Source organism: Aphelocoma coerulescens, chromosome 3, assembly GCF_041296385.1.
Source record: "Aphelocoma coerulescens isolate FSJ_1873_10779 chromosome 3, UR_Acoe_1.0, whole genome shotgun sequence".
Lineage (NCBI taxonomy): Eukaryota > Metazoa > Chordata > Aves > Passeriformes > Corvidae > Aphelocoma > Aphelocoma coerulescens.
In genome coordinates this window covers 70,138,582-70,151,350 of record NC_091016.1, presented here as the reverse complement: position 1 = coordinate 70,151,350, position 12,769 = coordinate 70,138,582, and the positions used below count along the sequence as shown (strand labels likewise).

Sequence of the window (12,769 nt, the reverse complement as noted above, 5' to 3'; positions counted from 1 at the left end):
AACCCTTGCATATGTGTTTCCCAAGTCATCACTCAAATAATGGTGGCCTGCCAAATTACCCCAAACAATCAACTAATGCAGCATTGTCTTTTTAATTATAAAATATTCTTATCAGCTTACCTGAATTCGTTTTGGACTTCCCACTTGTGCCCTAATTTAATTACTTAATTATGAGGAATTAAGAGCCAGTATTTTCAATCAGCGCTGAGAAGTCTCCTGTTCCTTTGCATGTACCCAGTAATTCCTATATTACAGATTTAGCAAAGGTGTTTTGTAACTGCAGCAAAGTTCTAAACTTCTAGCCAGTTATTTCCTTTTCCAGCAGGCATTCATTTTGCAAGACTTTAACTTATCAATGTCTCTTGTCATACACAAAACTACAAGCTCTCTACAAAGATGTAAAACATGAAATTTTGAAATAATCATAGCTTAGTGTCGTTAGGGTATGTTTTATGCACAAACATAAGAATTCGAATGAGAAAAGAAGTCAGAAAAAACAACATTTAATTATAAAAGAACTTTTTTAAATTAAAAAAAAAATAATGGCACTAAACCAAAAACAAAGTTATTTAAGAGATCATAACCACAGGTTGGTTGCAATTTTATACCAAAACTGTTAGGAACAGCTGTTCCTATCATCTACACTTTGCTCCTGATTAAAATAACACCTAGAGTTCCAGTAACAAGTAATCTTTTACAGAACTATAATGTATTATGAAAACACACATAATTTTTGTTTTACATGTCAAAAAAAACCAAAACCCTTATATTTATTACATTAGGCTCACAAACATTTACCTAAGCATTATACTGTTTTGCTACTCTTCCTTACATTTGAAGAACAGGGAGTGTGGTTTGTTCTACAGACAAAAGTGATTTGTCTTAGAGGATTTGCCCGCAGTGGCACAGTGCTATACCATATGGGGATACCCAACCAGATGGAGCATTGAGGGCAGTATAGTCACATTAGAAAAATTTCCTCCTTTACTCATCCTGCTTTTCAGAACCATCCAGTGCAGTGCTTCCTCTTCATATGAAGACAACCTTCGACTTTAAGAAATAATAAATACACGTGGCCCCAAAATTGTTCATATGCTGTGGATAACTAATCAGCAGCTGTCTAATTTTTCTATGACCTTTCAGGGTTCTGTTTCACTGCTTGTATATAAAAGGGAGTGTTCCAGTGGTTACTTTGTCAACACAGTCAGGGCCCATATCCAAAGCTCAGCAGAAAGGTCCTTTATTCCTTTAATCAGCTTTGATCACTTAAAAAAAAGTCATTCAGTCCTTGATTGTATGTATAATATTCCCTGTGAGGTCAATATAATTCTTTGTGTGCATTGAAAGAAAGTATTTCATTCCAAGAATACAATTTCACAGTAGTTACTACTTCAGGTAGTCAGCACGCAAGTGTAAGCACTTGAGCACAGCTGAGCTAGTTTACAAATAAATTGTAAAGTGGTACACAAGCTAGGGAGCCCAAAGTGTTGCTGTGGGACTGGGGCTCTGGAGCTCCAGGCCAAGGTCTTTGTGTTGCAACAAGCCTCATCAGTCTATAATTCATTATCAGTGAATTCCACAGGGAGCTTTCAGTCCTTCCCAGCAAAGGGATGGATTTGCAATAGTTCTCTGTTGGACTATTAATTTTTGAAGTGGTTTAGACAGCATCTATCAGCATCATGAAAATCAGAACTTGATTTCTAGCCTCGTCCAGGATAGACCAAGATACAAAACTGATGGTAGGTAATATCCACAGTAGACCCTTACACTGGTTTTGAGTCAAAGGTTTAGTGGTTTGCTACCTATGAAATTTAGACTACAGTTTCCTTCCATGGTTATTTTATTCTTCCTGAAAGTTTTATTGTGTGCTAGTAATTGAAAAGTTTTGGCAGTTCACAAAACTCAATATATCAGATGTCCAAAAAACCTGAAATCAGTGTATGTAACATGGCTGCATATCACTACTGAAAAACCTAAAAGGTTTTTCTAGTGCATGACAATATGCCAGAAACGACAATGCCAAGAGTAGTGAGCTTTAAAGACTCACCTTGTCACGTGATCCTTTCTTTGCTTTTTCTTTCCTTTTTTTTTTTAAATAATCTCAAGAGTACAATCAATTGGAGTAAGAAAAAAAAATACTTAAAAGATCTAGCAAAAAAGCTGCATAGAAAGCATTTTCACAGTTGCTTTTAAATAGTTTTCATCAAACTTTAAATTAGGACTTCCAAAGACAAAATACATTGCATTGCAGTTTTTTCCTGTGAAATTCACACTTATTTGGGAAATTCATATGACTGGTTTAGGTATTTTTAATACTGTACCATTCAGAAGTGCTGATCGGGATTTGGTTCTCTATTGTACTAGCATTTGAAAGATCTATATGAACACAAAAAGGTAACAAACAGATTGTAGATCTCTAATATAAAGAGGTTAAACACCTGTTTGAAAATAAATTCTTCTTAAACAAAACCTACCAGATGGGAGGTAGATTAGTGCCATTAAAACATTTAAGGTACTTACATATAAAATACATAAGGTACTTATGCTCATTTCGAGTGGGAAAACTGCACTGTCTCCAAAATTTTGCTGCAAGTAAAACTGAAAGTTTACTGGTTATAACTGTTGGATCACCATCACCTTTTTTTTTTTTTTAACTGGATAAAGTTCTATTAACATGCATAATGGTTGAATGTTGAAAGGACGCCCTATCCCTTTGAAACATTCAGCCTTACAACATAAGTCCACAGGTTGGAGGTTTTGCTATTAGTTGTGAGTTTAGCTCTGCTTAGGTTTTATAACCCACTCAGCATTTGGGTTGAGCTGGTATAGGTCCTTCATGTAGGTATCATCATCCAGGCAGCGTTCTCCTAGGAACAGAAAAGACATGTGGTTACACCAATAACAAAAGAGAAAGGAAACAACTTTCAAAGTTCCTGTTACTGTTTTTACTGTTTACTGTTTTACATTTTCAAGGTCTCTATGTGGTGTTTAACAAAGGACAACACACAGAAAAGTTGGAGGCGCTCTTACCCTTCCCATCTGCTTTAGGGAGGAAGGGGACAAGAGGAAGAAGGAAGAAGAGGAGGGGCTGTTCTACCTCTAGGTAGCCCCTTCATTCTAGGTCAGATTCTTTACACAGGCCATGCAGATGGGAGTTCGCCTCTGCAAGAGTTTAGTAAAAAAGGAGCAATGTCCTGGTCTTCTCATGATTATATCCAAAAACGATGTCCACATTTGCATATTAATTAAAATTTCAGGTTATTTCCCCCTTTTTAAATGCTAAGTTTGTGCAAGGTTTTTCCTTGCTAAGAAGCTGTTACTCCTTATCCTGCTCCTCTTAAGTCAGCTGTTCTGCGCTTGTAATAGTTGCTGTCCTAGGAGGAGAAAGTAGTACACCATTCTTGGTGCACTACAGGCAATTAACTTATGTCTAGTAGCTATGATGAGAATAGCATATGCTGATCTATCAAGATCTGCACATTCTTCCCACTCCCCTGCAGGCAAAGCATTATCTCATGCATTTGCAGCTCTACATCACAGCCCCTCCTCTACTCTGCTGTGCAGGTGGATGGGGTGCATGGCTCGTGCCAGACAGATGCTTTCAGTACTTGCACTCCTGACACGGGAGGCAAGCACAGGTGGAATGCTGCAGCTGAGTTTGTCTGACAGCTCTTTGAACTCCCTGCACAGAGCAGGCAAGAAGGCAACACTCCGTGCTCAAGCAGGCACAGCCTCCATCTGCTCTCTCTAGAATTTTAATCCTAGAGATTTTAATCCTCTGTGACCAGAACTGCCCATGTTGCTGAACCCCTCTCCTCCCTACAGTGCAGCGTGTTCAGGCAGTGAGAGCATGGGGACAGTGCTTTGCAATGTCCCTGTCCAGCCAGTCCTGGTGACAAAGCAGTGGCAGAAGTCCCATTCAGTGCCCTGAAGTCCCACAGTGTATTGACTACTCAAGCAATGTCTGGAGACATTCAGCAGCTACACCTGCTGGGGGACAGGATCACAGCATAGTGCTTGTTACAATTACGAGCATAAGTGTAAGGATATGAGTCTTCTATCATGAGCCCCTCAAGTCTTCTTGTTTTAGGTTCCCTCTACATGACTCAAGCCTATTGGGCAGAGAGACAGATGGCAAAGGTCAGGCTATCTGGTTTACTTAAAACTCTGCATCAGGTTAAAGGCAGGGAGCTTCTCTTACCTTAACTGAGAGTATTAATAAGGACTAGTAAGGACTGATTAAAGTTGAAATTCTCTGGAAGTAAATCATTCTGACAGAGAAAACACCTAAGCTTTCTAACTTACGTCATAACAAAACAAAACAAATCTGCAACTACCTGTGCGCTTTCTCCAAGGGAAATGCAAATTCTGTCACATGCTCAAAGTAACAGTAAGTTGTTCCAGTTTCACTGGAATTCTGTTACAAAACAATTTTTCCTGCATTATTACACCTCTGTAGAATAAACAAGATATTCCTCTCCTTTAAAAAAGTCTTACATCTGGAATTGCAACCTGCCTTAACAGACATAGGAAATGCATGTACATACTAGATATGCAAGAGAACATATAATACATTCATCTGGCATCCAGCTATCTTGGTAACTTCTATGTTTTTTTTGCCATCAGATTTAGTAAAAGTACTAAAACATATCTGTTGCAGAAAACATAGGGAAGTGCTATTTTTAATTAAGTCATTTGGTTTAGACACACATGCAAAAAAATTGATTTACAATAGTCATTAGGTAAAAAATAAAAATGGTAGAACTAGCAATTTACATACAGAATTTAAACTTGCAGAGGACAGAAGTACTGCATTTAATTTTATAACTATAAATAAGTTTAACAGGTCACAGTTAAGGAAAAAATAAATGTAAGTCCAATCTACGACTGCTTTCTAGTTCTCTTTTTGTTTTCTTGAGCATATGAAAAATACTGTGATTAGAAACTGATTCCTAATGCAAAAATACTCTTTCATGAGTATTCATGAAAGAAAATTTTAGAACTGTGTTCAAAATTATCCTTGGCATTAGCTTTGCTGATCTGCTGTTATTTCCTTTAAATTAAAAGGGTCTGGAATAGGCAGGGCAGGAAAGACTAACTGTTGGAAAATTTTATCACATGGTCATTTTCTAGCTGAGCATTTTCTTCCCCCCAAAGGAACCTGCAACTGACACACAAACGCAGAACATGAAGGACTGTAAGTTCACCTGTTATGCCTCAGTACAAAGAGGTGAATAAGATTAACTTCAAGCACCTTTGTATCCAAACTTTCCATGCTTATTCACTGTACATACATATCAGGAACATCTGTTACAGCTGCCAACTTCCTCTGGGACAGATAATAAGATACTACTAATGTAATAATCACACCAACATCTCTGCTGCCTTCTCCACAAGGTTAACTGTCTGCCTTAGTGTCAGGGAGAACTAGGGACATGAATAAAAATGCAATCACAGTGAAACCCATGGACAATGTGCCAAGGAATCCTATTCTAGCAAAAGAAGTTGTTCAGAAGCCATTCTTACCAATATTTCCTCCTATTTCATAAAGAAAGACCTCTTCTTTCTTGAGTGTTTGGACATTTCCACTGTAGGGAACAGAACACAATGAATGATGATATTACGAAGGAGCTTGTGGGTCAGTCACCTAGACATGTTTGGGAGAAGTTATGCTAATTAAGATAAGAACTGAACCCATCACAAATCCTTTGTGTGTATGCTTGCTGGTACAGTCAGTGAACAAGAATACCCTTGCATGCTAGTGCAAATGAACAGTCCTGCATGTGAGCAATACACTACAGAAAAGGTAAAATAAGAGACATGTGAGGAAACTGCAGGTGTTAGAAAAGAATTTCATTGTTATTAGCAAGTAGCTTGATATTTACCCTCTGATTTTTCTTTTACTGCTTCTGCAAAAGTAAGTATTTCCCTCAAATATTCCATATTTCAGAAAAAGCATTATGGTTGGGTGGCAGAAACCACATTCTTGCTGGATTTAATTGTACTGCAACTAAAAGAAGTAAAAAACAGACAGTGGAAGAATAAAGTCCCTATATTACAAAGGGATTCTATTATTCTCACTGCTTAATTGTAATAATGTATGCTAAAGCCCAGCCAGAAAATAACTTTCTGACAATGGTGTAAATCCCTAAAAACAGCATTTAGGAAAAAGCATTTTCTTAATGTCAACTAATATAACATATTATTGCTTTAGCTGAATAGTTATATATGATGAACAAGTGTGTTAATTTTATTTTTTTTTCCAAAGGATTGATTTAAAATTTCTCCCTTTCTGAATGGATTTGAATAATTTAAAATATTGCTTTCCTTTAAAATCATTTCATGTGCATGACATTTGCACATCATTATATTCCAATGCCTATTAGGCTGCTATATTTAAATGCATTATTTTAAACAGGATTTTCTTTCTTCTTTCCTCATTCCTCTGTTTTCTTGGAGTTCCCTTCTGACCTGTCCCCAGAAAATGACAAAACTGTTCCTGACCCATCAGATTAAATAGCAATTAATTTTTTACTAACAGCACTCATGTATTCCTGAAGGCTTCCTGAGCTTCAATGACATTTAAAAGCATTAATTCCTCAAGTGAGTATTTTGATGGCTAAATTCAGCCCAAAAGTTCATGAACTGACCTGAACTTTGAGTATTTTAAAAATTTTCTTGCTATAATAAATAAAGAGACACTTCTCCCGACATGATAACAAAACAAAGACATGTTTATACCTTTTCTGGCTGAGAAACCTGGCTACTATATCACTGGCTTTCAGTTCTTCTGTCAGCTGTATTGCCATGGAAACTTTGGAAAGATGAGGCGCTTGCACCCGTATCACTCCCTGAGGAACATCAGTCTGCAAAGCAATAAGAGTGTTGGAACAAAGCTGCTAGCAGCTGGCTTTGATGAGCTTCTCAAAATACAGTATGGAATAAGTAAGTAAGTACAGTGCTCTGTACTTCACTATCTACTACACTTCACTACAAACACATGGTAACTACACAGCAGTTCAGTTAATTACATCCGACCTTCAAAGCTCTTTATAACAACAGGGAGAACTTCAGAACAAAAGAACAGTAGTGTTTAATTATTTTTCAAAGATGTTAAGAATAAAAATAACAAATATGCTATATTAAGAACACACTTTGGTATTATGAGAAGCATGTGACACTGATATGGAAAAGTCTTGCTACAGGCGTGAAAACCAGGCAATGCCCCTGCACCGACCCTCCACTAAAACTTCTGGAAGAAACCTGTCCAGTTTCATTGAATCTGAACTTCCTGCCAAAAAAAAAAAAAAGAAAACAAGAAGTACTCATAGATCATTCTACTTTAAAGGATTCTTCTTTCCTCTTTGTAAATTTCATTTTTTTAAAAGCAGATATTTGCTACTCCAGGTTTTTCTCCCTATTTCTTGTTCAGAATATATTCAGCTAGCCAACCTGCAGGTCTGACTATGTAATGGATTTGTATTTTATTTCAACCCACAAGTCCTTGATGATGAATATTAATCATATTAGCTACAGAATAGGAGGGCTCCAAGAACAGCTTTTCTGTCCAACTTGGAGGTACATGACATTTGAAGTTACAAAGGCATAATTTATTCGTGAATAAGGTCCTAATTTCTGTTCCTGGAGATTTTTCTATTCCTATTACATTATCCTTTACCCAAATGTACTCATTTTGATAGGAAAGGAAAGTAAGAGTCTCTGTACTCGAGGTTGATTATGACAGTTAATTCTCTTCTTTCCCACCTCACATCCCTCCATTTAGCCAATTGCAAGGCTGAATATTTTTCTTCCACAATCAATGAATAAATCTGGGCACCTGTGAATCTAGAACAGCTTCTCTGAAACCATCAGAGTTAAATGAGTATAGAACAGGTACAAACATGAGCAGAATCAGAAGAACAGCTTCCTGAGAAAGCTGAAGGCTCATTACTGTACAAATGATGAGTTATGGTGAGCAATTTTAACCAAACAATCCTTTTGTGTCCAGTCTTATTATTTATCGATTTAAAAATACTAGACATCATAAATACTTCTGTCCAAAGCAGTAACAACCGTCATATTGAGAATTTGCTGTGTAGTAATTGTGGAATCAAAGATTTGTAAGTTTGCAAGAGATCTCTATGAGATTTTCCCTAGATCTATCTCTAAATTTGTCAGATCTGTTCTTTACGGCCTCCACCTACGGAAACAGTGTCTGTAGCCATCTGCTAGGTAGTAAATCCTGCTTAAAAATTTTTGCCGCTTTCCAAACTTTTGGGATCCTGGCAAAAAGAAATGAAATTTTTATGGATGAAATGATTATTTTTAGATGTCCCTAACTGGTCTTCCATCAAATTCAGCATGGTAAATTTAAACTAGCTTTCATTTTTGTATACAGTTCTTTATTTTTTTGTCTCAGTTGATTTTAGTGGAGTTTCTCCAACTTTCAGCTGAATAACTTTTTTTTTTTGCTATACAGCAGGCATATGATAAATTATTTAAAAAGCAGTCTGCTTTGAGTATCTGAGAGAAAGAACAAGAAATGTCCACAGAGCTGTAACATCACGGTCACAGATCAAACAGAATAATTACTTTGTTTATTCACTGAGAATCATTATTAGCTCAGCTAATTAATGCATTTTGCCACTTTTACCACCTGCATTTCCGGGAGAAATCATGCTCAACTGCACAATATGTTCATGCTGCCAAACTATAGAGAGAACAGAACCTGAGCATCCCCTAGCCCATACACCGTGCAAGTTGGTGGGAAAGAAAATGTGGCCTAAAGCCTCTAAGAGCTGAATGACGGAAGGACCAATGCTGACATTATCTGCACGACACCCAAAACACCCAAATTAGGGGCTCCATATCACAACATATTAAGCCATGAACCTATGAGAGAATTGACAACGCACTGAAGAGTGGGTCACCTACGCTATTCAGCTTGTGAGTTCCCTCTCCTGCCTCACAGGCCCTCTCAGGTCAGATTTAAAGCACTGCAACCCCTGGCTGAATTAGGTACTTGCACTCTTAAAAAAAACTGAAGACAGTATATCCTTACTTGATGGAAAATACATTGGACTACAACATTTAGTCTGCAGCAGGCACAGCAGTCACCTGTGAGGTACTAATCTTCTTTCAAACCCTTCCTTTTCAGAGAGACTTGCATCTACATATCACAAAGAAGAGCATCTGCCTGGCTATAGGATCTGGGGTGGGTCTCTCCCAGTTTCTTCTCTTCCATTTTTCATGACACGCTTAAATATTTTTCAGTCTAGGTGCAGAGAGAAATGTAAGTGACTATGCAATATTTTCACTAATGATGAAATATTATATATATTTATTAAAGGTGCAAAACATGCCAAGCAGGTATTGGGCATGAACATTATGAAGAACAAAATTGATTTTTGAAAGGTTCTTGCTACATGGAACCAAAATCTGAAAGAAATGCAAAGCAGTTGTTCTCTTTGGGCTGCAAAATACTGCACCTAGTTTGGGACAAAAAAATGGAAAACCAGACACAGAGAAATGATTTAGCAGGTAGCAATTTTTTTTAGTAAGTAATCTGGCACTGCAGTGAGTGAGAGATTCAGCAGGATTCAGAAAGGTTACTCTGTGTAAATTCAAACAGATCATACAAACAGAAGGGCCATGGGATACAATGGTTTTTCTAACCTGCAGTAGCTCAGCCCAGTGCACTGCGTTGTGCCAATCACGCGACTGCTCCCTTTTTTGGAACAATTGCACCATACAGAGGAGTACAATGACAGATGGTATACATCTGGCTAAAGGCAGTAGGTAAATTTCCAGTCCTGAGGGCATCTTTCTTTGCCTGTCTAGAGCATTATTCAGCCCAACACCAACATAAAGACTTAATCCCTAACACTGACTTGGGGCCATAGGTATCCCAAAAAGCAATTAACCCTCACAAGCCCTCTAATATTAACCACTCTCAGCACTGTACAGAGGTCTCACCTGAAGTTTGCAGTAAATGCTTTTTAACCTCTGTCTCAAAAGGGTAAATGTGATTGATAGTGAGGCTTCATCAGAGCTAAGATGAAATTTTACCCAAATGAGCTACTTTAAGAATGCAGATAGGGAGTTATTTCTGGAGAGTATGGAAGTGACTCAGGCTCTGTCCATCTATGTTTAATCATGTGGGGTGCCACAGCAAGTGTTAGAAAACAGAAAATTTTCCTTAGCTTTTAATTCAGCATCCCACAAGATAATTAGGAATCCAAAGTTTCAAACAGGTTTCATGAGAGTGGGAATTCACCACAAGTCTGGGTGCCTCACTTGCCGTCTAATAGTGAAATGTAGTTCAGCAACTGTACAGGAAAAGTCACCTCATTTTTAAATTAAAGTAGTATAAATTGAAAATTGGAGAGAAATAAACCCCAAAACAATAAATTTTCCTGAAAGAATGAGACTTTTTTTACTTGAAAAATGTATAAAATTGTCATTCACAATGAATCCTTATCAATTTGTGAATATGATTTTAAGATTAATATGTTCTCAATCACCCAAAATTACTGAATGCTTGAAATAAGCATAAAGGATTTGCAAAAAATTGTGCCATTTAATTTTGAGGAAAATCTGCACAGAATTCTAGGGCTTAAAGAAAATTATTGAATAGTAACTTTACATTTACATTCGAGTAAGAATATTACATGAGGCTTCACTTCTAGCTCCCTGGTGGATTAAAAAGGCATAATTTACTCTAAAAGACCTCAGCCCTAATTCCCCAGTGCATTAAAAAGACATATCTTTGCACTGAGTTATAAAAAAAAAATCCAATATCTGAACTTGAAACAGCATTTACTTCTTTCAGTGTATTTGCTGTTATTTCTGTGTTGAACACAGGATGGCAGCATTAAGTGTCATCTCATCATAACTCAATTGAATTCAAAGAATTCTTTTCTTATTAGACCAAGAAAAACAAATTGCAGTGTTTAATTAGCTTTATTTTAAAATCATATGTAAGTCATTCTGTGTCAAGATTCCTTCATATACACAGATACGAGTGTAAGGCCTGGGGAATTAATTAATTTTGGACACTAAGGTATGTGTCAAATACTGCATAGAAAATGAGGTAGGAACACTGAAATATAAGTCTCCAGCAGATTGTGGATATAGAGCATATTCATTTGGCAAATTCTATTTGTTTTGGCTTAAAAGCTTTAAAAATGCCTTTCTAAAAATATGACAACCCTTTTTTTGGTAACAGTCTGGCATACACACACTTGATAAGAAAACCAGACTGCTCAGAACACTGCATTTCTACCAGCGACCACAAGATGACTCTACCTCACCAGAATCTTCACTGACTCCAACCCACAAGGGGGTATTTTCGTATCACCCAAACTCGAGATTCTCATACCACCCAAATCTAATATGTTTTCATTATGGTATCCGAATACACTTATTTGGTATTACCTGTTCGTGTGTTTAAACTAGCTTTGGAATAATGCACTTAAAGTGCTTTATAATTAAAGTACTATATTGTATAGGCTAAAAAGTCTCAAAAAATGTAATTATAAAAATTATAAACAATTTCAACATTCACAAAATGCATTTTTAAAGTTTTGATGTCAGTGGGAACAGCTCAACTAAAATCTTTCTGAACCACAGGAAAAATTAACACTATAATTGCCACAAGATTTTTGTATTTCAAAGAATGTGTAAGAATGTTACGCTGAAACATGCCTTGACATCACTGATGGGTCTGGCAGAAGTCAATTACCTAAAGGAGAGATACTGAACTGTGGATTATATACACTGGGGTAAGCTAGCAGTAGCCACTTGGACAACAGCTACATAAGAAGCAGTTGATCAGTTTTTCACATTTGTTTCATCCTTTGGGGTTTCTCGGGTTGGGCAGGTTGTGCATGTTCTAGTTAAAGACTGGGATAAAGAGTTCAGTGGTTTTGGAACTCCTGTAGAAAGATGAAATGCTAGATTTGTTTCTAAACACTTTTAAATATGAAGTAGTGAAATCTAGATATTTAGTTTTTAAGTAAACACATGGTCTGCCGTGACTTCCACTGGGCAACAACACATCTAAACATGGGTTTAGTAATACTGAGTCTTGTCACAACATTTGCTCTCTCCACAGATACTGACCTAATGTATATTTATTTCAAATGCCCAGGTTGAAACAACCGGTGGGCTGTCATTTTTCAGAATAGAAATATTCCAAAAAATCTGTGAAAACAAACAAAGAACCAGTACAGTCCTCTAAATGTGTCATGCCGGTAACCCATAAACTGTGAAATCCACATTAAATTGCTATCTATTGAAATTCTCAGTTAAGTAAGTAAATAAATAAATAAATATCCCCCCCTGCTATATCCACTTTTTCACTAAAAATTACGCTCCTATTAACAAAGCATTTCAGATGTATGTTTCCTTACATCATTAGGAGTCTTCTCCTGTTTCTCATGCTTTTCCCGGTCATATGCCATCTTTTTCAGAAGTTTCTTCATAGCTTTGTCCTTTTTCTCCTTCTTCTGGTTTTCAGTGTTTTGTTTTCTCACTTGGTTAACAATAAACTTCGGAATCTAGATAAATATAGAGTAAGCATGAATAACTACCTAATTTTCTTACCAAAATTTTGTAAATGGCCAGGTTATAAGGTAGAACTCAAAAATAGTGTTTCTTCCCAGTAATAACTAAAGATTCAAATAATGTAAAACTGTGAAACAATTTTAAAACCACTCCATTTGTAATACAATACTCCATTCAGTAAGCTCTCAGGGGAAGAGAAGTG

The 12,769-nt window shown here is 36.7% G+C and overlaps 1 protein-coding gene across 4 annotated transcripts in view; it reads right to left on the bottom strand.

The window, feature by feature from the left end:
• Positions 1-487: 487 nt before the first annotated feature.
• Positions 488-12,769, bottom strand: part of ARHGAP18 (Rho GTPase activating protein 18) — a 94,857-nt gene continuing 82,575 nt past the window's right edge. For all 4 annotated transcript variants that reach the window (XM_069010794.1, XM_069010795.1, XM_069010796.1 and 1 more), the window contains 4 exons: positions 12,414-12,560; positions 6,742-6,866; positions 5,527-5,588; positions 488-2,867 (listed from right to left, as the gene is read on the bottom strand). In XM_069010794.1, the coding sequence (XP_068866895.1) occupies positions 2,776-2,867; positions 5,527-5,588; positions 6,742-6,866; positions 12,414-12,560 (426 nt within the window). In that variant the 3' untranslated portion in view covers positions 488-2,775. The remainder of the gene's footprint in view (positions 2,868-5,526; positions 5,589-6,741; positions 6,867-12,413; positions 12,561-12,769) is intronic.